Source organism: Octodon degus, unplaced genomic scaffold (assembly GCF_000260255.1).
Source record: "Octodon degus isolate 3935 unplaced genomic scaffold, OctDeg1.0 scaffold00263, whole genome shotgun sequence".
Taxonomy (NCBI): Eukaryota; Metazoa; Chordata; class Mammalia; order Rodentia; family Octodontidae; genus Octodon; species Octodon degus.
Window position 1 is genome coordinate 1439160 of NW_004524839.1, and position 25311 is coordinate 1464470.

Here is a 25311-nt window from a genome sequence, read left to right on the forward strand (position 1 = left end):
CAAAGACAACAATATGCAATGTATCAATTATTGTACCTGTACTACTAACCCATTTTGAAACTATCACATTGCTACTTCTTTCTCAGTAAAATTATTAAAATATAAAAAATTAAGTAAATGAAAGTTTATCCTATAAATATGCATAGTCAATTCATAGATTTATAGATAATCAATGCAACTACAAAATAATACATATGTACATTATAAAAATGCAATTTGAAAAAAGAATAGAATGCAACAGATTTTCTCCTTTCTCCTCCTTTTTCTCCTTTTCTCTTTTCATAAAGTGACCAGTTATTAAAGATGGTCACTTTTAATAGCCTATTCATTTTGATTTTTTAAAAATGCTGTTATGAATTGATAATAAAGTCTAAAAATTATAAACAAAAAGTAGAGCAGTTGAGTTCACATTACAGTACAAATGACTGAATGGGCTTCTTCTAAACTCATCCATTTTAAACAAGATTCTTTAAAGTAACTATGTCTTTAGACAATTTTTTGCTTTTGTCTTAGTCACTTTCCTTGGCTCTAGGAAAAAGCATCCCACATTCACAGTGTAGAGGAGGAAAGCTGTATTTTGGCTCATGGTGAGAATCCAGAATTGGCTGGCTCCAGTACAGAATGAGGTGGCAGAAGGGTATAATGGAAGAAAAGCTGCTCAGCTCATGGTGGCCAGGAAGCAGAGAATCAAGGGTGAGGCTGGGGAAGGTGATGCAGATCACTCACCCCCCCAGTAACCCACCCCTTTCAACCATATCCTGCCCCTAAAGCCAAGTCAGCTATATTGCCACCATATTTAACCAATTTGCAAAAGCTCCACCTATAAGAGCATGAGGCTTTTAGGGGAACATCTGGATATAAACTATAAGAGGCATATTTCATCTGAGATTTTTATGTATTTTTCAAACACTTAATTTTATTAAATGTTCACATTTGAACAGTGCTTTAGAGTTTACCAAACACCTGGATTAACACAGTCTCATTTAATTAATACACAAATAATTTTTATTCATTTTATTGAGAAACAGCAATGAGACAGTTTCAAAACAAGTTGGTAGGACGGTTACAATAATTAATACATTGCATATTGTTATCTCCTTAGTGGTTATCCATAGTACAAGATGCAGACAGGATATCTTGCCCAAACACTATTAGTACAAATCATTCTTCTCACTGAATTAAGAAAGTAGCTATATCTACCCTATTTTGTACATACAAATACATATATTTTATATATATTTATTGATATATAAATGAAGGACCATTTTGTAGTGTAATGCATTTCACTACAAAATGGTCCTTTATTTATATCCCCCCTTTTTGTTTAGTTTTGTCAGAGATGGGTATTCCATTGCCATTGAAATATTGTAGGTGCGTGAATTCAGCAATATAATCCAATAGTCCATAATGGTAGTGTGTTTTCTACAGAATTGGCAATGTCAAAAGTTGTTGATTTGAGCCTTTTACAGCTCAGCATATTAATATGGCATTACTTTTTATACCTCATGGCTATACTTTTCTGCTGGATGGTTATGACCAAGACAAGGCAAGACCTATAAAACAAAAAAATGTAACTTCGGTATCTGACAAGGTCGGTCAAATCCCCTTAGGATTTACCCTGAAACACTGTACAGCAGTTTGTAGATCTTTTGTCTGTGTCAGCCATCTGGATGAGTCACGGCCATTGCTTGACCAGTTTGTTCTCTGTGAAAGCCTGAGAGTTTCTCCATTTTCCGCAGGTAAATCTTTCTTGGTTTCTTGATTAGCCACTTCAGAAGGCCTGTTTTTCCTCGGCTCCCCTTTTCCTTTTTGCTTGCACTTTTTTGTCCGATGATTTATCCTTTCCCGCTGCCTTTTTCAGCTTCGTTTCCACTTTAGCTGAAACAGGTGTAGCGGAAAACCTCGCCGATCTCCTCCTGGGCTCCTCCTTCGCTGCTCCTTCTGCAGAGCTGACCTTCTTCTTGGGTATCTTGGCGGCGCGGGGAGCATGTGCGGAAGCTGTGGGCCGGGCTGGCGCACGGGAGCTTCTTGGATCTAAGCAGCTCAACCGCTGCCATTCCTCCTGCCGCCTGAGCTGCTAGGACCCACCTAAAAATAATTTAAAAACCATATCCTGTTCCTTTGGATGTATACCCAGAGGGAGACTTACTAGATCATATTTTCCTTTTGTTTTTAATATTTTTAGAGAACCTCTGTACTGTTTTCCACTATGGATGTAGAATTTACATTCCCAAAAATAGTGTATACAAGTTCTGTTGGACGCAATATCTAATACCTGCAACATGAAGGAGGTGAGGTTTATTTTGGCTCATTGTTTTATTCCATGATAAACTGGCTCCCAAGCTGAAATAAGATCGCTGAGGAAAAAGTACCCAACTCATAGATGGTAGAAAGTAGAGTGAAGGGAAGAGGCAGTGACAAGAATATGCTCATCTAGGTCACACCCCCAGTGAATGACCTCTTACTAGTTTCCACCTCTTAATACCACAATTAGCCACTGAACTCATCAATGGATTCATCCAATAACCTTTGAAACACATGAGACTTTGGGTGACATTTTAGATCTAAGTCACAATATTTTGCCCCTGACCCCCAAAAGATTCATGTCCATTTCATTATTCAAAAACTGTTTATTCCATCTCTAAGAGTTTCCAAAGTCTGAATAGTTCCAACATTGCTTAAAAAGTCCAAGCCAAAAGATTCCTCTGAAACACAAGGCAAAATCACAGCTGTAAGCCCCTGTTTAAAAAAGTACAAAGAATGTTGCTTCTTTCAACATTCAACAGGAAAATATTCTAATTCCAAAAGAGAGAACATCTGCAGGTGAAAGAAGCATTTGAGAAAGAGGTTGGCGTCATGAAAGCTACCTTGAGGGAAAAGGAAGAAGAAAACCAAAACAAAATCCAAGAAGTCTCCAAACTTCAGACTGAACTTCAGAATACCAAACAAGCATTAAAAAAAATTAGAGACTAGAGAGGAAGTTGATTTTTCTAAATATAAAGCAACGAAAAAGGATTTAGAGACCCAGGTCTCCACCTTAAATGAAACACTGGATAATTTGAACAGAAAGTACAATGAAGAATGCAAAAAGATCTTGCATACCAAAAAGAAAAACTTATCTACAAAGTATGAGAAAGAATTAATGCCTTGCAGTATTGAGCAAGAAATCAAGGATCAGAAAGAATGATGCAATAAGTCCTTAACAACAATCACAGAGTTACAGAGGAGGATACAAGAATCTGCTAAGCAAATTGAAGCAAAAGATAATAAGATAATATTACTGCTCAGTGATGTAGAAAGACTAAAACAGGCAGTCAGTGGTTTGTCCCAGCTCACGTATACCAGTGGCAGCCCCACCAAGAGGCATAGCCAGCTGGAGGACGACCTGCAGCACCAAGTGAAGACCTTGCAGGAGCAGCTGGCTGATGCTGACAGCACCAAAAAGTAACTGCAATGTAGTGGACACACCTTCTTAGTGCTGCTGCACAGAGTCACATGGACGAAGATGTTCAGGAGGCCTTATTACAGATCATACAGATGGGGCAGTGGCTGGTGTGCTAATGTCAGCACCACCTGGCCCACCTGCTTTATCCTGCTGGCATGGAACATTCCTTATGCAACTCTGCCTCTTCTGGGCCTTACTCTGCTAGTGTAATTAAAATGAAACATATTTTGTTCAATCATATATATATATATATATATATATATATATATATATATATAGAGAGAGAGAGAGAGAGAGAGAGGAGAAACAGGAAATGGACCAAAGCAAAAATAAAGCACATCAGGGCAAACACTGAATTCTGTAGCTCAATGTTTAGTAACTAGGGTAAGTTTTGGAGAAATATATACCAAATGTGTTGGGTGGTCTTACCCTCATGGCATTGACAGTTTTAGCTCTCATGGTCTCTCTCTTAGGTGGCTCTGCTTACTCCCTGTGGCTTTTCTCAGCAGAGGTTCCACATTCCAGGCTTCTGCAGTTTCCTGGTTCTCCACCGCACCTTCAGCTTCACTCTAACAGCTCTGCTAATTTCCCTCTCATGCGTTACACTGCCTGACTTCCTAAACCTTCTTCTGAAATCTAGAGGAAAGTCTCCATGACCTTTTAACTTTAGCATTTTGCATGCCTATAAAACCAGCACTACTTAGATGATGCTGAGTCTGCCACCAGCTCAAGCAGTAAGGAGTCTTCTTTGGATCATGGCTGCAGAGGCCTCTGATTGCAAAGGTGATTGAGCACTATGAAACAAATCCCAGGGAATCAATTCCAAGGCAGTTTTGCTCAAGCAAGGACAAAGTGGATCTTTTCTCAGATAAAAGCTTTACAGTCTTGCACCCTTGATCTTGCAAAGAGTGAGGTCTTACTGATACTTGAGATGTCTTTACATCATGCTTTTTATTGTACGGAAGCAAAATATTTGGCTTTTTAATGTTAATATTTTTAGCAATCATGCTCTCTTTTGTCTCAATATTTCAGAAATGATTTTTTCTTACATGTTTGCAGTACATGTAGTCCATATGTATTTGAGGAATGGGTGCATGTAGATAGCACAGCTTAGTATTCTTTGTAAGCTCCCTCCCCATTTTCATGCCTGTTGATATTATTAATCTTATCTGATTTTTATGACATGTAATGCTTATATTCATTGAGGTTATTAGATTCCTGTACAATGACATACTTTTATTTTACTTATTTCTCCTTTATCTCCTCTTCTCTTCTCTTCTTACCTATGTTCTCTTGAACCCTTTCCCATTTGCAGGAGAACTATCCCCTCATCACCTTCTATCCATCCTTTCCTAATGTTCTTTGATTGTACTTTGCCTTTTTCACATAGGATGTCACTATATAGCCTAGGATGGTCTTAAACTTGTAGTGATTTTCCTACCTCGGCCTCCTGAGTGCTAGGATTACAGACATACTCCACCATGCCCAGGTGCATTTTTTTTAATTCCTTAATGATTGTCATTTTTCTGGTGTAAGATAGAATCTCGACATTCTTTAAATTTATATTTCTCTAATGGCCATGAATGTTGAACCTTTTTTCGTATATTTGTTGGCCACTTGCACCTTTTGCTCTGAGAACTCTGTATCTCACTTACCCATTTCTTGATTGAGTCTTTTGTTTCAAGTGATATAATTTTTTGAAGTTTTTTATATTCGAGATATTAGTGCTCTGTCTGAGGATTATCTGACCATTTCTTTTCATTTGGAAGGTTGCATAATTGATGTCTTTACTGTACAGAGGCCTTTTAATTTGATGTAATACCATTTGTTGCTTCTAGCTGTTATTTTTGTGCAATTATGGTTCTGTTTAGGAGATCCTTTCCTACAGCTATGATTTCAAGTGTTTAACCTATATTATCTTCCATTATATTCAATGTTTATGTTTAATATTTAGATTTTCAATTTTTATTTTACTTTGGTATATGGTGAGAGAAAAAAAATATATATATATAGAGAGAGAGCTTCACTCTTCTGCAAACAGATTCTTACTGAGGTACAGTTGGGAGCATCTCATGTGGTTTCCTGTGCTGACATTGTGTATTTTTTAAAGAGAATTCAACTATTTTATTTTTAATTTTTTATGGCAGATTTGTAATAAAGTAAATATATTACCATTATCCTCCCAAATTGTTTTATTTTGAAAAGAGTAACACCTTTCTTAAATTGCATAAACTGTATAGCCATAAATTAATTCATACTTATTTTTCATAAATTAATAAACTAATGAATAGATGTTTAAAACTTTTTGGTTTTAATTTCTAATGTGAAAAAAATATGAATAGAGGGAGGAAAGTGAGATAAGTATATATACAGGATAGCTGAGACGATTGTACTACTAATTCCATCAGTTTTTTTTCAAATAGCAGTTTAGGCTTACAATTTTCACTTTGAGTAACTCTATGTGCTAATATCTGTACACTGAACAACTACATCAAAGACAGCAATGTGTATTATAAAACCCATGGCTGAATAGCCCTCATCTTGTTCTTTTAAATGTGTACCATTTCTAAAGTTTTATCAATTATGGTTATACTCTCTTTAAAATAAATTTAAAAAATAAAAAGTAAAAAGGACAAGAAAAAATTAAGGAATATTGAAAGCTTTAATGTTCAAGAATTTGTCCAATCTTGCATACCTGTATCTGTTCATCTGAACAACAGATCTGATGATAAAAATAAGTGGCATAACACAATTGTTAGTTTGCTATTCTTGTTTTGAAAATCTGTACCATATTGTTATTCTGTTTCTGTCTTTGTTTTTTTCCCATAATTTTATTGAGACACAAATAGCAATGAGACAGTTTCAAATCAAATTGGTAGGACAGTTTCAATGATTAACACATTGCATACTTTCTTCCTAGTGGTAATTTGCTGTACAACATGCAGACATGATATCCTATTTACAAACACTATTAGAACAAATCCCTCTATTCATTGAATTAACAGAAGGTAGTTATATATCTATCCTAACCATTTTGAATGCACAGATACAAAATGGTCATTCATCTGTATCGCCTTTTTTTGTTTAGTTCTGTCATTTAAATATTATAGGTATATCAACTCAGCAAAATATTCCAAAATAGTCCAGTAGTCCATAATAGTATTGGGCCTTCTGCTTGACTGTCAATGTCAGAAGTTGTTGACCTGAGTCCCCTGCAGCTCAACATAACAACATGGCTTTACTTCTTATACTTTGTCTTTATATTTTTCTGCTCTATGGTTAAGACCAAGATAAAGCAAGACCTATGCAACAAGAATTGTAGCTTTTGGATCTGATAAGGTCAGTCAAATCCCCGCAGGATTTATCCTGAGACCCTGTACCTCAGTTTGTAGATCCTTTGTCAGTGTCAGCCATGTGGATGAGTCACGGCCGTTGCTTGGCCAATGTGCTCTCATGAAAGCCTAAGAAAATGCTTTCTCTCCATGTGACTCTCCTCAGGCACACTCTACATCAGCGATCACTTTCCTCTTTGGCCCCATAAGCTCCTTGATCAGAAAATTTGTGACACAACTGAGTGACATTATGTTACAGTACAAGTTCGCATGTGTTCTGTCTTAATTGACCTTGGAAGGCTAGGGTCAAAATGTTGGCTGCACTTGCAGTCCTGCTTTTTCTCTAATTTTTGGTCAGCAAACTTAGGTTGTTAACCCTCCAGAAGAGAAACTTATTGTTATTACCATGCAACCTAGGCTGTTGAGCTCAGCCTCACTATCTGTCTGAATATCAAATATCTTAGGCATGACATGGAACAGGTATTTTTCATCAAGTATTGATATGTTGAACTTTAAGTCCCTATACAATATGATGAAAAAACATTTAAAAATTAGAATATATTAAAAGCTACAACTCTTGTTGCATAGGTCCTGCTTTACCTTGGTCTTAACCATCCAGTAGAAAAGTATGAAGTCGAAACATAAGAAATAAAGCCACGCTGTTAAGTTGAGCTGTGGGGGACTCAGGTCAATAATTTCTGACTTTGCCAGTTAAACAGAAGACCCAATGCTATTATGGGCTAGTGGACTCTTTTGGAATATTTTGCTGAGTTTACACACCTATAATATTCAATAACGGAACTTAGAAAAAATGGGGTATACCGACGAATGTCCATTTTGTGTCTGTGTATTCAAAGAGGTTGGGATAGATATATAGTTGCATTCTCTTAATGAATAGAATGATTTGTTCTAATGGTGTTTGTAAATAGGATCACAAGTCCGCATCTTGTACAGCAATTAACCACTAAGAAGAATATATGCAGTGTATTATTTGTTGAAACTGTACTTCTGATTTGATTTGAAATTGTCTCATTGCTATCTGTTTATCAATAAAACTTTGAAAAAAAAGAATATATTTTAAAAATAGGCATAAAGAATTATATACTTCTTATGTTTACACATAAGTCCAAAAATCTAACCATATACAACCTTGAAGTAGGACAGTCCCACAACATTCCTTTTCCTTTCTCCTGCCTTCATTCACCACCCCCTTCCTTTTTAAGCAGCTATCTACCCGAGATACAGCACAGCAGCAATCGGCGTGTGCTGACATTGTTTAAATCTTCAGGGAAATACTAGAAATTTTCATTCCTATTCCTGATGACTTGGCTAAACTCAGTAGCAAAGTCAACATTCATAGGAGTATGCTGAGATTTTTTTCTTACTGTCCTGCTGAAGGCAAGTCCTCCTTCCCAACTGAGCTGTTGTTTGTTCAGTGTCAGTATGCATTTCTTCAGTTATTTTACTTATTCTTTTTAAAATAATTTTATTGAGAAACAAATAGCAATGAAATAGTTTCAAAACCAATTAGTAGGATAAATTTCAATAATACATTACATATTGTTGTCTTAGTGGTTATTCATTGTACAAGATGCAGACATGATATCCTGTCCACAAACACTATTAGAACAAATCTTCTAGTCATTGAATTAAGAGAAAGTAGTGATATATCTATCCTAACTATTTTGAATATACAGATACAAAATGGTTGTTCATTTGTATCCCTTTCTTGTTTAGTTTTGTCAGAAATGGGTATTCCAGTGTCATTTAAATATTGTAGGTGCATGAATTCAGCAAAATATTCCAATATACTCCAGTAATCCATAATAGTAGTGGGCTATCCATAGAACTGGTTTTTTACAGCTCAACATATTAATATGACTTTACTTTTTATACTTTGTTTTTATACTTTTCTGCTGGATAGTTAAGACCAAGATAAAGCAAGACCTATATAACAAGAAATGTAACTTTGGTATCTTACAAGGTCAGTCAAATCCCCTCAGGATTTATCCTGAGACCCTGTACAGCAGTTTGTAGATCCTTTGTCAGTGGCAGCCCTGTGGATGCGTTATGGCCATTGTTTGACCAATTTGCTCTCTGTGAAAGCCTACTCTTTACACCGATATTTTTGAGTTTTGTGTAGTTGCTTGCTCACTTGAGTTGCAACCCACAGTTTTCTATGGTCCTCCAATTTTCTCATGGAGCTATATACTTGTTCACCGAGATGAATATCCTAGAGTGGCTTGTGAGTGCTGCCTGCATCTAGTGCACCATGTTCTATTTTTCATTTTTAGAGTTGTTTCTGTTTCTTTCTCAGTCTCTTCATTTTATTCATGAGTTATTTTTCAAAATTTCTTTTAATTCTCTAACATAATTTTCTTTTTTAAAAAATGTATTTAGTATAGGATCTAGAGGGTCTCAGTATGTAGGTTCGACTCACAGTGATTCTCCTGTTTTCAGCCTCCCAAGCTCTGGGATTACTGGCACACATCACCACACCCAGTCTCAATCACTGTCTCAGCTCAGCCCAGGGCTAGAACCAGCAGGGCACATGGGGGATCAAACCCTGGCTGCTGTGCTTAGCCTAAGCAGTGCTTTAGTCTGCTGAGCTATCTGGCTGGCCCCATAATTTTCTTGTAGTTCTATGAACTTCTCTAAAAGGATTATATTGAATAATTTATCAGTCATTTTATAGTTATCTTTTTCTTCAGGGTCCATTATTAGAGGATTACAAGTTTCTTCTGGTGATGTCATATTTCCCTGATTTTGCACAATACATGTATTCCATATGTTTTATGTTACCACTGTGGAAATTAATGTGGAGATTCCTCAAAAAATCTAGGACGAGAGGTTCCTTTTGACCCAGCTATTCCCCTCCTTGATATTTTCACAAAAAATTAAAAGCATCATACTATAGTGATATATGCATACCCACATTTACAGCAGTACAATTTGTAGTAGCCAAATCTAGGAAACAGTCCAAATGGCCATCAACTGGTGAATGGATAAAGAGCATGTGATATTTTTCTTATGAAGTGGAATATTACTCCCCATAAACAACCACAAGCTTGAGACATTTCTAGATAAATGAATGCACCTTGAGATCATACTCTTAAGTGAAATAAATTGGACACACTTCTATAAATACTGCAAACTGAAAGTGTAAATAAGGACCAAACTGTATAATAGGTATTGTGAAATAGGAAGGAGATGTTCAAATGGAGAGGCAAACAGGGAAGGGGAGATGAAAAGGACAGAAGAGAAAAGTAAAAAACAAAAAGAGAGAAAAGAAGTATAGCACTTTTGTAAATGGGGATGGGAAGAGAGGTTGAAGGGAGGATAGGGGAATGGGAAAAAATAAATCAAATTATATCAAGTACAGGGACAAATTATTTGTGATGAATGTGGTTACATATGCCTAAAATGTACCAATAAAAATTATATTAAAAAATCTAAAACTAGAAGTTCCTTGTGTCCCAGGTATTCCCCTTCTAGGTGTCTTCCCAAGAGATTTAAAAACAATATGACATTACAATGATGTATACATATACATGTATATAGCAGCATAATTCAAAATAGCTAAATCTTACAGTGTATATGTCTATCAATAGATGAGTGAATAAAGAAAATGTGATTATTTATACACAAAGTACTACTCTGCCATAAAGAAGGGTAAAGTTGCACCTCTTTTAGGAAAATGGATGCACCTTGAGACCATAATGTTAAGTGATGTAAATCAGATACATCAGCTTACATATTGCATGGTTTCTCTTTTACAAGAAACCCAATAAAGTGAAAAATAAAATGCAGACAATAAGACAAGAGAAAAAAAGGTTATTGTAATCCAGCATGGACAATATATCTAAATGTGTACCTTGATTTAGTGTAATGGTCTTATGTATTTGTTATTTTTTTGACCTGTTAGTCTGGCAGTTAATCTGCTTATATGAGGATTAAGCTTATAAAGACTTCTGATGTAAATAAATTAACTTGATGTTAAAGCAGTGGAGGATAAGAGGAAATAAAAGAATTGAGATGTGTTATGTGCATGCATCAACTCCCTTCAATAAATGTAACCATTATGTACTACAAACGGGTGCTATTAAAAACAGAAAAAGTTTAAAAACACCACAGACTGGGTGGCTTACGCAGCATTTATTCCTCACGCTCCTGGAAATTGAGAAGTTCAAAATCTAGGCACCAATAGATTCCGTGTCTGGTGAAGACTTCTTAGCTAACGGATACCCATCTTCTTGTATTCTCATATGACAAGAAAAGAGTTAGAGAAGACTCTGGGGTCCTTTTATTTTTTTATTTTTTATTAATTTTATTGAGAAACAAATAGCAGGGACCGGGAAGATGGCTCAGTGGAATAAGCGCTTCCCTGGCAAGCACAGGGGCCTGAGTTCAATCCCCGGTACCGAAAAAAAAAAAAAAGAAGAAGCAAATAGCAATGAGACAGTTTAAAAACCAATTAATAGGACAGTTTCAATAATTAATACATTGCATACTGTTGTCTTCATAGTAGTTATTCATAGTACAAGATGCAGACATGATATCCTGTCCAAACACTATTAGTACAAATCTTTCTTCTCATTGAATTAAGAGAAAATAGCTGTACATCTATCCTATTTTGTATATACAGATACAAAATGGTCCTTTATTTGTATCCACATTTTTGTTTCGTTTTGTCAGAGAAGAGTACTCCATTGCCATTTAAATATTGTAGGTGTGTGAATTCAGCAAAATAATGACAAGAAAAGTTACAGAAGACTCTGGGGTCCTTTTAAAAAGGCACTGGTATCATTCATCAAGTCTTGACTCTCATGACTTAAACACTCCCCAAAGGCCCTCCCCTCGTAAGAGCATTTTACTGAACATTAGGATTTTACCTTATGAATTGGAGAAGGGACTCACATGTCCAGTTTGTACACTACGTATGAATGTATTCCCATAGGTATGTCACAGATTATCAAAATCAAGCAGAAGCACCCAGTGACCTCATGCTGGAAACTTTAAGTCAACTTAATTGTCTTAGCATTTAGAAATAGGTGCTTTTGTGTCAAAATTTAGAATTTGTCCTGAAAATTGATTTTAAAAAATCAGTATCAGGACTGGCCAAATAGCTCAGCGGGCTTTCACAGAGAGCAAATTGTTCAAGCAATGGCCGTGACTCACTCCCATGGCTGACACTGATAAAGGATCTACAATCTGAGGTACAGGGTTTCAGGGTAAATCCTGAGGAGATTTCACTGACCTTGTCAGATGCCAAAGTTACATTTCTTGTTATATAGGTCTTGCTTTATCTTGGTCTTAACCATCCAACAGAAAATTATAAAAATGAGGTATAAAAAGTAAAGCCATATTAATATGCTGAACTGTAAAAGGCTCTAGTCAACAACTTCTGACATTTCCTGGCATGTGGATAACCCACTACTATTATGGACTACTGGACTATATTGGATTATTTTGCTGAATTCATGTACCTACAATATTTAAATGGCAATGGAGTACCCTTCTCTGACAAAATGAAACAAAAAAGGGCATACAAATAAAGGACCATTTTGTATCTGTATATACAAAATAAGAGAGATGTACAGCTACTTTCTCTTAATTCAATGAGAAGAAAGTTTTGTACTAACAGTGTTTGGACAGGATATCATGTCTGCATCTTGCACTATGAATAACCACTATGAAGACAATGATATGCAATGTATTAATTATTGAAACTGTCCTACTAATTGGTTTTGAAACTATCTCACTGCTATTTGTTTCTTAATAAAATTAATTTTTTTAAAAAAAATTTCAGTATTAACTGATCCTTTCAATAGACCAGCAGAAATCAACAGTACAATTATCCAAAATATCCTGAATATATGCATAAATATATCTTTTCTCCTTCTTTCTTTTGTCCTTTTCCTCATCCCAGTTTTTCCTTCCCATTGGATAGATAAAAATGGTCAGATAAAAAAAAAACAATAAAGTGCCTGCAAGCAGGCACAAGGGCCTGCTGTGCCGGCCCCGCTCCCAGGGCATGCTGAGACTGCAACTGAGACTGAATGTGGTGGCGTGCCCCTGTAAACAGGCAGAATACTACGAGTCTGATCTAGTAATGAGACCCTGAACACCCTGTAGACCTTTACCTAAAATACAAAAAATAAATAAGTGATAAAATTAAATAATAAAAAATCAGTATCAGAAATGGTACGCAGGGCCGGGGAGATGCCTCAGTGGAATAAGCACTTGCCTGGCAAGCCAAAGGGCCTGAATTCAATCCCTGGTTCTGCCAAAAAAGAAAAATGAAAGAAAGAAAGAAATGGTACACATTTAGAAGACCAAGATGACAGGTATTTCAAGCATGGTTTTAGTATTACACATTGCTATTCTCAATGTAGTTGTTTAGTTCACAGGTAGCAGCATATATAGTTAGTCAGGGTGAGAATTCTACCCATTAACTGCTATTTTCAAAAAACTGAAGGAAATTCTTAGGACAATTGCCTTAGCCATCTTGTCTATATACATGTATGGTTTTGCCCCTGCCATGTTTCCTGATTTTTCTCATTTCTCTCTTTTCATTGTTTAATCCTTAAATGCTGATACTTTCCATTTGACTGTGTCTATTATACCTTTCAGCTTTTATTTCTTCTTTTGAGTTCTTAAATTAGGGAGACAATATGATATTTACACATGTGGGTCTGGTTTATTTTACTTATGAATATAGCCTGAAGTTGCATCCACTTAGTACATCATATTAATTATTGCTATACTCTCCTTAAAGTAAATTTTTAAAAGGTAATAAAAGAAAATAAGAGACAAGAACAAAAATTTAAGTTTTCTCGAAAGCATGTAGTAATATTCAATCATATATGATTGTCCCACCTTATATAACTAAATCTGATAATCTGTGCAACAGTTTTGGCAATAAAAATAGATAATATATCAATTATTGTTAATCAGCTATTCTTGCTTTGAAAATCTGTAACATGTATTGTTACATGATACCCAGTTTCTGTCTTTGTTTTTGTTTTTCTTGCTCTTGTTTTCACTCTTCAAATAAAAGAAAATTATACTTAAAAAAACAGTATCAACAAATGTAGAAATTTGTGATGACATGTTGTGTTAGTTTTCTGGGGCTGCTCTACCAAATTTTCCCAAACTTTGTGACTTCAAAATCAGACATTCTCTGATTTATTCTCTCATCTTGTGAATTACCTAAATCAGGTATGAGTGAGACTCTAGGTATGGTCCTCTCACACAAAATTGTTCTCCATCTCCTGTAAAATGGGTTTGCTGCTTCTAAAATAAAATGCTCAAAGTAACTTAGGATAGACATTCCTGTTCTGAAATGAATCAAATAGAAGAAATAAAAGGGTTATTGGTCTAAAGCAAGCCACACATAAAGGCAAATTTCGTTAGGTTTCCTGGCCTGAGAATAATTATCTGCAGCTTGATGTCACCTGGTTCCACCCTCTTACCCCATCAGAGTGCTATCTTCCATCAGTAACCAAGGAAGTAGCCCCAGCTTCTCAGGTTCACACTTCTGTAGTGGCAATAGCAACACTTCTGGCCTTTTACCCTCTCTCAGCAGTCCCACTAGCCTTTGAACTACCCTTGAAAGTTATTCTTCTATTTCCCTGAAGCAATACAGGTTCACAGATGAATAGCTTTATTAGTCTGTTTCATGATATAGAATCTCAGAAGTCTGACAATTTCCTTAATCTTGTTGTGTTGCATGACCCTTTCAGTCCATTTTGTCCAGCCAAATCTTTGATATTTTATCCCAGAGTACACTTTTTGTGTTTTGAAATATGGATAAACTGATAATTTGCCAAATGTTTAAGTTCTGGTGATTTTTTAGTGACTGTATTTAGAGATAGACTTTTAGAGGTAATTAAGGTTAAATAGGATCTCTTAAAGGTATGGTTCTAATCCAATATGACTGGTGGCCTCTGAGGAGGAAAAGAGATCATTTTCTCTACATGCAAATAGCTCAGCGGATTAGCAACAGGCACAAGGGCCGGGACCCCCGGCCTGCCATGCTGGCCCCGCCCCCGGGGCACGCTGAGACAGCAATTGAGACCTGGCATGGTGGCCCTGGCCTGTAATCCCAGCACTTGGGAGGCTGTAAACAGGAGAATCACTATGAGTCTATCTAGTAGTAAGACCCTGAACACCCTGTAGAGCCTTCTCTAAATTACAATATATACATACATACATACTTTTTTCATTTATTTGGTACAGAGTCTCACTATGCAGCTCAGACTTGTAGTGATCCTCCTGTCTCAGCCTCCCCAGTGCTGGGATTACAGGCGTGCTCCACCATGCCCAGACTTGGTCGCTGGCACAGCGCTGGGCCTGGCACAGCATGCAATACTGGGGCTTGAACATGGGTCATTGCGCTTTCCAGGCAGGCTCTTAGACCACTGAGCTATCTCCCCAGCCCTGAGATTTCTGTTCTTTATGCCATCCAGTCTTTAATACAATCCAGTATTCTGTTATGGAAACTTAATTGTACGAACAAGTGCCTTCCTCAATGCATCTCCCTTTCTTGTACTTTATTGTAAACAGCAGAGAGAAATGAAGCTGTACTTACATACTTTGCTTGGAAATCTCCTCAGTTAAATATTGAAGATTTAACTTATACATTATACTTTCAACCCATCAGTCTGTAGCATGACAGTCAGATATTTGTTTATTACTTATAAAAAGGACAGCCTTTCTGCCAATCTCCTCTGTTTCTCATTTTTATCTGAGACTTAACCAGAAGCAACTTTAATATTCACATTTCTAGTGACATTCTGTTCTGGACAATTGAGGGCTTTTATGTCATGTGCCCCAAAATTCTTATAGCTATTACCCATTACACAATTCCAAAACTATTTCCATATTTTTAGACACCTGTATTAGTTTCCTAGGGCCATGCTAAAAACCAACCAAAAATTGAGTGGATTAAAAATTAAGAAATTTCTGGAGGATAGAATTTGGAATTCAAGGTTTTGAAAAGGTCATAATCTCTTTAAAGGCCCTACAGGAGTCTTGGCTTTTCCTACCTTCTGGTGATTATAGGCAAACCTTGACATTCTTTGGCCAACAGATCCATCAAGCCAATCACCACCCTCATAGTCACATGCTGTTCTCCCTTGTGTCTGTGTGTGCTGGTCTCACAAAATGTATTCTTTCTATAAATTCCTATGTGCATTTTTCCTTCTTATAATGATACCAATCATTGGATTAGGGCCTACTCTAATCCAGTATGACCTCATATTAACCAGATTACATCTGTAAAGAACTTATTTCCAAACAAACTCACATTCTAGAGCTCGAACATATTTTGCGAGGCACACAATTCAATTCACTATACATACTCATCCATGGTTGGCTGCATCAGAGTTTCCTTATATAATAAGATGTGCTTAAGGAAGAAAAATTCCATCTCAACTGCTGAACCTATGTAATGTTCATTAAATATGTTTCTTTATATTCTTCTGCCAATTGAAACGTGAAATTTAATGCTACCCAGGCAGAGTGCTGTATTTCTACCACTTGGTCCTCTACGAACTTGTACATTCTTAAGAGTTCACTACTCACGATGTGCTGGAGTGATCTGTTTTAGAATGTCTCATCTAGTACAATAAGAACTTCTTGAAGGCAACAGCTGTGATTTATTCATCTCTTCAGTGCCAATGCTTAGTATGTAATATAACACATAGTAGGCTCCTAGTAATTATTGAAAGAGGGATGAAAATTGGAAGGAAGAAAGATGTTCAGAGTTATAATCTAGTGGATTGGGAAAGTACTGGGAACTCAAGTTGCAAAACACAACACTACATCACTTTCTTGGGACCCCCCCCCACTCTGATCTTCCTAGAACTTTCCATGGTCTCGATATACAAAAATTTCAATCACAAAGACATTTCAGACTATTACTTGAAGAGCTTTTAACTCATCAGAATGGCTTTTCCTTGCAAAACCTTCCAGATCAATCCAGCAGTAGGTTAGCACATGACCAGAATGCAGAAATTAAGAATGGATTTACAGTACATCTTCACTGATTAATTCTTGTAAACTCAACAAGATTGAATACTTAATGTGGAAGAGCTCTGAATAGCTCTCCCTCTAATGGGTCACTATCAGCTGACATTGGGGAGAATATATAGATCTTTTTAGTCTTTTTATGTACTTACACACTCAACCCATTACAATGCCAAAATATGCTTTTGTCTGAACTCTAGTGGAAGGCAGAGGAAAAAAATCAGATATTCACAGCAATTAGAAAAAGATAGAAAAGCCCTGTGAAAGTATACTCAGAACAAACTTGGAAGTTTTCAGTATCCACCCCTCCTTTCTCCTTTCAGCACTCATGCAATTATTAGCAAATCCAGCACCTTCTCCACAGTTATGAGAGTCAGGCTCTGAAATACTAATGCAGCATTCATAGGCAGATTAACAGTAATGTCAAATTCATTACCATGAAAGATGTCACCAAATAAAATGTCACTTTGTCTTGTTCATCATTATATCCCTTGTCCTTAAAAGTGTCAAGCATATAGTAATTATTAAGTAAATATTTGCTCAGTGAAATATTGAATGAACTCAGTTGACTAATCAGGATATTTCTGTAGGCAGTCAGAGCATGGTATTCAGAAAAGAGTACTTGAACAAGAAGCTCCTGAGATAAAGACTTAAAGCTACTTTAATTGCTGCCCCGGTAAGGTGATGCTCTCCTTATCTGGCAGCAACTGGACCAAGAAAGGGAGCTGGTATCTTCAGGAGGTAGTTAAAACCTGACGTATCTTTTAGCCTAGAGTCACTCCAGAGCCTTGCCTCCTCTCCTTCTTCCCTGGCCAGAGCATTTGCATATCACTGAATTTCCAAATCACCATCTCCTTTTCTTTTCTTCTTAAGGAGGACCAAGGCCAAAGGCTAACAAAATGAATTTTGCTTGGATTAAACCAATGCAGTAACTCCCACAAGTGATAAAATGATCATTGCTCCTGTCTTCCACTCCTATTACAGGATCTGCAACTCTATTCCTTTTCCCTTTCTAAAACCACTAGCAAAATAAAACAAAATAAAAAGTAGGTATTGGCTATAACTTTCAGTTGTCCCCTTCACATGCTCTGACACCTAGATAGCAGGCTATTTTAGCCTTAGCACCAGATTTTCTAGCCTTCCTTAACCCATCTCTATGATTAACCCTCCACTGTTTCTTCTCTTTGATTTATTTCAGATACCAGCAGCAGAAAACAATCCCTTCCTTGTTGGAATGCATTATTGGTATTCCAGCCCCAGTCTCCATACTCAGTACTGCAATATTTGTCGAGAGACAATTCCTGCCTTATCCAGAGATGCCATTATCTGTGAAGGTAACTTTCTGTCTCCTTTGTAAAGGAGCTCTGTGGATGGAGATAGGACTGAGGAGGTTCATAAAGTTTTACTGTCCCTGATATTCTAGATCACTGACTGGTGGGAGGTTAGCCCTACCTGGGGAAAAGAAGGAACTAACATGGATAAAAGTAGAGAGTTAGGAAAGTAGCATAGTTTCAAGGGTTCAGAAGACAGAAATCATATTCTTACTATTGATTTCCATTCAAGTTGGATAACAGATAATTTAGCTGCTAAGAATCAAGAGAAACTGTCTCATAATGGAAATATGTTTCTGGATATGGATCAAAACTATTTAGAATATATCTGAGGTTTTATATTTTAAAAAAGGTAAAACAAAATTTTAAGATTCCCCAGCACCACGTGCAGTGCCAGCCCCATCCCCGAGGCACACTGAGACAGAAATTGAGACTGGGAATTGTAGTGCGCATCTGAAATCCCAGCACCTGAGAGGCTGAAAACAGGAGAATCACTATGAGTCCAATCTGTGTAGTGAGACCCTGAGACCCTGTACTAAATACACAAAAAATTTATAACAAGATGATGGAAGGCGGCCAGGGAGATAGCTCAGTAGAATAAGCGCTTGCCTGGCATGTACAGGGTCCCGAGTTCAATCACTGGTACCAAAAAAAAAAAAAAAGATAATGGAAGAATAACAATAATTAATTATTGTATATAATTATCTTTAAAATAGTTACTGAGAGTACAAGATATAGGCATAAAAAGATCTCTAATCAATATAAGTGCAAACCTTCCTTTTCTATGAACTAAGAGACACTAATAACTAACTTGCATTTTTTTCTCTTTTCCCTTCCTTCTTTTTCCCTTTCCCCTATCCTAGTTGCCTTTCACTTTTCAACAATTTCTTCCCATTTCACAATATCTATTGTGCATTTTGCATCTTATTTACTCTCATACCAGGGAGACAATACGATATGTACACATGACTGATTTATTTCACTAAGGAGTATGATCTCAAGTTAGAATGCATCAGAATTTTAACTTTCAGAGCAGTGTAGGGAAGAAACTTAGACTCTTCATTGTAACCAAATACAAATGCATCATTTTTTTCTTCCTCTTTTCACAGTGTGTAAAGTGAAATCTCACAGATTATGTGCGTTGAGGGCAAGCAAAGACTGCAAATGGAATACCTTGTCCGTCACTGATGACCTACTCCTGCCTGCAGATGAAATAGTAAGTTCCAGTTATGTCTTTCTACAGTCACCCCCTTCCATGTCCCCTTAAGACATATCACATCAGAATAGGAAGACTTCTTGTCACCAGATAAGCAAAGTAGGTCTCTTCTTCAGGCTCTCAATCCAACCGATTTTAAGCAATAAAAAGCCTCCCCCACAGAACAACAAATGTTTACACCTGACATTGACCACTACTTTAGAGTGAGGAGAACAAGATCATGAAGAATTTGGGTCTTTTGCCTAATGTCTTCCATGGGATAGTACAGTTAGTCCAGTTGGTCGTTCTTTCCTTCCTTCCTTCGTTCTTTCCTTCCTTCCTTATAGCACTAACTTCTACCTTTTGTCTCTTTTCTCTCCTTTAGGAAACAATGCCCCATCAGTGGGTAGAAGGCAACATGCCTGTAAACTCTCGATGTGCAGTATGTCATGAGAGCTGTGGCAATTATCGGAGACTTCAAGATTTCCGCTGCCTGTGGTGTAATTCTACGGTAAGACTCTTCCCATCTCCTTGCCATTTAAAGAGTTAGACTTTTAGAGGAGGGGTGGAGCTTGATTATGCACATACGTAGAGAAAAATCTCAGTGATCCTTATTCCAAAATATAGTATACACATCCCATAGTTTAGATCTTAGTATCCTGTCCTTCCATATCTGGCTTTAGAGCCTATGGGAAAAAAGATTAAAGATGCTTGTATTTAACGGTCCTAAATTGATGGGGCCTTCTAGCAAGTGGAAAAAGCTAAACTCTCTAATGAAAGTATAGGCAAATTTAAAATAAATTCTGAATCCATCCTTAAGAGCCTCTCACTTCCTCATTCATAGTTTTCTAGGAAATTTAACCTTTATAAATAACAGTTTAAAAATTAATAAATACATTTTTCACTATGATTTGAATTCAATGACATAGATATATACCCTGACAATAAACTTAAACAAGGTCTTATTGTCCCCATTTTACATATAAGGAATGTGAGGCTAAGAAAGGTGAAGAAATCTGCTCAAGGTCATACAGCCAACAAAAGGGAGTGTCTTGATTCACACACAATTCTGCAAAGTTCATGCCCCAACCTGCAACCCTACCAAGCCACTAAATCTGGTCTTCAACTGGAAATAACCACCACCACAACATTGGAGACATTTGGCAATGTCTATAGATAACTTTTTGTTACATCTGTAGGGAGACTATGCTACTGGCATCTAGTAAGTAGAGGCCTGGGATTCTGCTAGGCCTTCTACAATTCATAGGACCATGCTCCTTGACAAAGAACTATTTGGCCCAAGATATCAATAAAACCAAGGCTAAGAGATGCTGGTCAAGGACTGGATCTAGTCTTTCTAGCCTTTTAGATGCTTCTGTTAAACTGAGTTTTCTAAGACAAGAAGAAACTGAAGTTTGAGTTTCTTTATTGAAAACTCTGTTTTTCCTGTCCACTTATTGGTGTTTAACAAGGCCAATGTCACACTCCCTAGAGACTGTTCAATTGCCCAGAAAGTGGTGCTTAAAGATTTCAAAAAATCTGGAAAGTATGGCCACTTATGGGACCACTAGCTTTTCCACTTCCTGGCTATTTGACCTTAGACATGATCCTTTTAACTTTATGAGCTTCACATTCATGTTTAAAACAAACCAAATAATGCCTTTCCCACCATGCCTAGTTGTTAGAAGGATTGAAGTGCATTGGTAGATGATCAGGTTTAGTACTCTTATACTACAAGACTCCCTCCCATTCTGCAAACTACTCGGATTGTGTCTTAGAACTGGTGGCTTTTCAGTGTCTTTAGAAGGGTATTTACTGAAAGCCACCTTACAGCACCAGGGTTCTACACTGTCAGGAATAGGGCAGGATCAGGGTGGAATAGGAGTAGCCAGGTTAGTTAGGGGTATGTATATGGAAGCATATTTCAGAAAGAGGTATTTGAATATTAAGATCTAATTCTTACAATTGGAACTCAAGACTGATCAACATTATTCTCTCCCCCTCCCACCCTTTCTTTCTGCTCTGTTCTTGTCGTTTCAGGTGCATAATGACTGTCGAAAGCGGTTTTCCAAGGAATGTGTCTTTGGAAGCCACCGTTCGTCAGTCATTCCTCCTACTGCTCTCAGCGACCCCAAAGGTGATGGTGAGTAGCAAAAACTTAACTTCAGAAGAATACTAAGGGTGGAGAGAGGGAAGGTACAAAGGTTGGGAAAGGGATGAAATTGTTCTCCCCAGTCAGTCAGATATTTGGTGGGAGGGCTATGTACATAGACAGCTCATGCTTTAGTTTAGCAGTTAGGGTTGATGAATGTTGGTGTTCCTGGTGTATGTGTATGTGGGCATGTTCTCTGTAGCCTCTGTCATAGTTTATTCCAGTTGATCAAAACCAATTTCAGCACTTCAATTATTTTTAAGCAATAAACAATGCATAAAAGGAGTTTCTGTGTGCCCAGGAGATCAGAAGGCCAGGGTTATATTACTGGAAACTAATACCAAAGTCGTTCCTAAATCTGAAACTAATGTGATCATTGCCCCAATCTGCTTCAATGATGCTTTGTCAACTCCTGACTGATTATGATTTACTGAAAGCTCTACTTACAAACAACTTAACAGCTGCATAGAGATCTAAGATATAGGCATTTCCAGAACAAAACATTGTGAATCCACAATCTTAATATAGTAGAACAATTAAAAAATTTAATGTTCCATGTACTAAGTGCCAAAGGAATGGTAGAGATACTTGAAGATGAAAAGTGTTAGAAATGTTAACCATTTGTGGGACGTTGAACAGAAAAAAATTAGTAATGAAATCAGTGAAGCAAGAATAAGCTATACTGTATTAAGAGGTCTAGCAATGTTAGAACAGAGAAAGAAGAGGAGTGTTTATTTAGTTTCTGTGTTTGTTTTTAAAGTATAGCTGAAATACATAGGTACATTGGTATAAGAGGGTTAAAAAAAGCTACAAAACCTTGAATTTTAGCCACTTCCTACCTAGCTGACATTGGGTAACTCACTTTCTATGAGCTCTATGTATATAAGAAAATGAAGGGGGCTGGGGAGATGGTTCAGTGGAAGAAGCACTTCTCTGGCAAGCGCAAGGGCCTGAGTTCAATCCTCAGTTCCACCAAAAATTAAATAAATAAATAAATAAATAAATAAAAATAATTTTGGGAGGCCTGCCCCTTAGCTCAGTTCTTTAAGTGGCTGCTTCAACAAAGCAATCAGGCTCAGGTTGCTGTGGTTCGATCCCCACAACTCAAGCCAGACAAACCTGCCCTGAAGGCATGGGGAGCAAAAAAAAAAAAATCCTTCTGCCATTTAAAAAAAAAAGAAAAGAAAATGGCACTTTAGTTGCGAAGATAAAGGTACACAAAACTAAATTCCTGGTCTTTTTTGGCAACTAAATGCCTAGTCTTTTAGCCTAATGAAAACAAGACTCCTCTGGGGATAATTTTTGCATTCACCTCTCTCTCCCTAAATCTTCCTTCTCCAAAGATGAGACTTTCTTTCTTTCTTTCTTTCTTTCTTTCTTTCTTTCTTTCTTTCTTTCTTTCTTTCTTTCTTTCTTTCTTTCTTTCCTTTCTTTCTTTCTTTCTTTCTTCCTTCTTTCCTTCCTTCCTTCCTTCCTTCCTTCCTTTCTTTCTTTCTTTTTCTTCCTTCCTTCCTTCCTTCCTTCCTTCCTTCCTTTCTTTCTTTCTTTCTTTCTTCCTTTATTCCTTCCTTTTTTATTTTAGTAAGGGTCTACAGGGTCTCACTACACAGATCGGACTTGTAGTGATCCGCCTGTGTTCAGCCTCCCAAAGAGCTGGGATTACAGGCATGTCACAGTCTCAATGTTTGTCTCAGCATACCCCAGAGGTGGGGCCAGCACTGAAACTTTTTTCTGACATCAAGTTTTTCATATGATTCTCCCATTACTCAGTATTAAAGAGAGGGAGCTGTCAACATTAAAATCAAACATCACTTCTAAATGCCCTGACTTATTTTTACTACCACTAGGAAGTTGAGAAATCTAATATATGCATTACAGACCTGCTACCACATCACTTAGTCAGGAAAGAGAGATGCTGCTCATTAATTTCAGTTTGTGTTTGGTTAGTTTCACTCTACATATGATCAATTTCACTTACTGAATAAAAGCTCAAATCTTTCACAAAATGTTTCAACTTAAATTTTCCAATGTACTAATTTATCCACTTCTGACAAGAAAAGAGTCCATGGACCCAGGAGTGACATTTCATTCACTTAAACATTACCCCCACAGTGATGCCCCTCACTTTATTACCAAGAAAAAGCCAGTATTGATGGCAAACAAAGAGAGGAAGAGTAGATGGTTGCCTTAGAGCACAGAAAGGGGCAAGAATTCCTGTAGCCATTATAGAATTTTTAGAATCAGACATAGCATATTCATATCTGTACATTCATACACACACACGGACACACACACACACACACACACACACACACACACACATTCTCTTCCAGATCTTTTTCTAACTCTAACGCAGATACAGATAAACTATAGTGCATGGATTGAGCCACTAACTTTGTTTCTGGAAGTTTCATTGCTTAACACAGAAACAAAATAGAATAGCTCAGTGGTTGTCAAACATGAGCATACATGCATAAAATCTTATTGAGACCATTGAGCGCTGGTTTTAATCCTGTGGAACATCAAAAAAGTGATATTTAACGTTTTAAAACACACAAGTTTCTAGTCCCTATCTTTTTTAAGTGTATTTGGCACAGGGTCTCACTATGCAGCTCAAACTTGTAGTGATTCTCCTGCCTCAGCCTCCCCAGCTCTGGGATTACAGGCATGCACCACCATGCCCAGACTCTGGCCAGCTCAGCATGGGGATGGGTGTGGGGCCAGTGGGGCATGTGGTGCCAGCGATCGAACCCTGGTCCCTACACTTGCCTAAGAAGGCACTTGTAGGGCCTATCTTAGACCTTTTGATTCAGTAGACTAATGTGATGCCCAAGGATTTTTATTACTAGATTTTGCATATGATGAGGCATGCTCCATCATTTACTGTGTAATTCTAGACAAGTTACTTAACCTCTCTATGCCCCACTTGTCATTTCCTTCCATCAGTAGGTAACTGCAGTTTTAAATGAGCTAACATTTGTTAAAGAAGATTTTAAAATATAGAAAGGTGGGGCCTGGGAAATAGCTCAGCAGTCTAAGCACCTACCTGATAAATGTAAAGGCTCCTGGTTTGATACCCAGCACTGCATGCCTTGCCATCCTGGAACCCCAGGAGTGCCGTGCTGGTCCTGAAACTGAACATGGTGGCACACATCTGCAATCTCAGCTCTGGGGAAACTGAAACAGGAGGATCACTACAAGTTGTGTAGTGAAACCCGGTACCAAATAAATAAATAAATAAATAAATAAATAAATAAGACAATTAGAAAGGTGAATAGCAAGCCAACCTTATGCCAATTTAGTATCTTTCTGTAGATTGTGGAGAATTAATATGAATGGGGTCTATTAGTTTCCTGGCTTAGGGCACTGTGGCTGTGCTAATGTAGCTCAAAGAAGTATGAGTTTTTGGAAGTTTCTGTCAGTCTGTTGACTCATCTGGAGCTGAAACACAACTAAATCCCCTACACTCCTTTCACACTGAACACTGCCAAAGCAACTTCCTATTATCCTATTCTAGTGCCGTTTATGTCCTTGAGCCTAAAGGCCAAGCTTTGCACTTATTCCCTTTACAGTTCATCTATTGACATTGACCCACACTCTCTAGGCCATTTTCTAATATTTATTCTGTTAACCAGCAGCTCTTTCTCCAGCTTTGTGTACTTCAAAGTTCACAAGTCAGCCTTCTATGTTACCAGCTGAACTGAATAAAGTTGTGAGACAGTACAGGACCCCCCAGTAGTATTAAGATTAGCCTTCCCAAAGGCAACCCTGTGGGCAGGGTTGGTTACTTTTTTTTTTTTTTTTTTTTTTTTTTTTTTTTTTTT

At 37.2% G+C, this 25311-nt stretch overlaps 1 protein-coding gene across 1 annotated transcript in view; it reads left to right on the top strand.

Annotated features, from left to right (window-relative positions):
• The window catches only part of Dgkk (diacylglycerol kinase kappa), a 164710-nt gene that overhangs the window by 79740 nt on the left and 59659 nt on the right, over positions 1-25311 (top strand). The window contains exons 5-8 of the mRNA XM_004646290.1: positions 18008-18143; positions 19250-19356; positions 19721-19846; positions 21376-21478. Coding sequence (XP_004646347.1) covers positions 18008-18143; positions 19250-19356; positions 19721-19846; positions 21376-21478 — 472 coding nt within the window. The remainder of the gene's footprint in view (positions 1-18007; positions 18144-19249; positions 19357-19720; positions 19847-21375; positions 21479-25311) is intronic.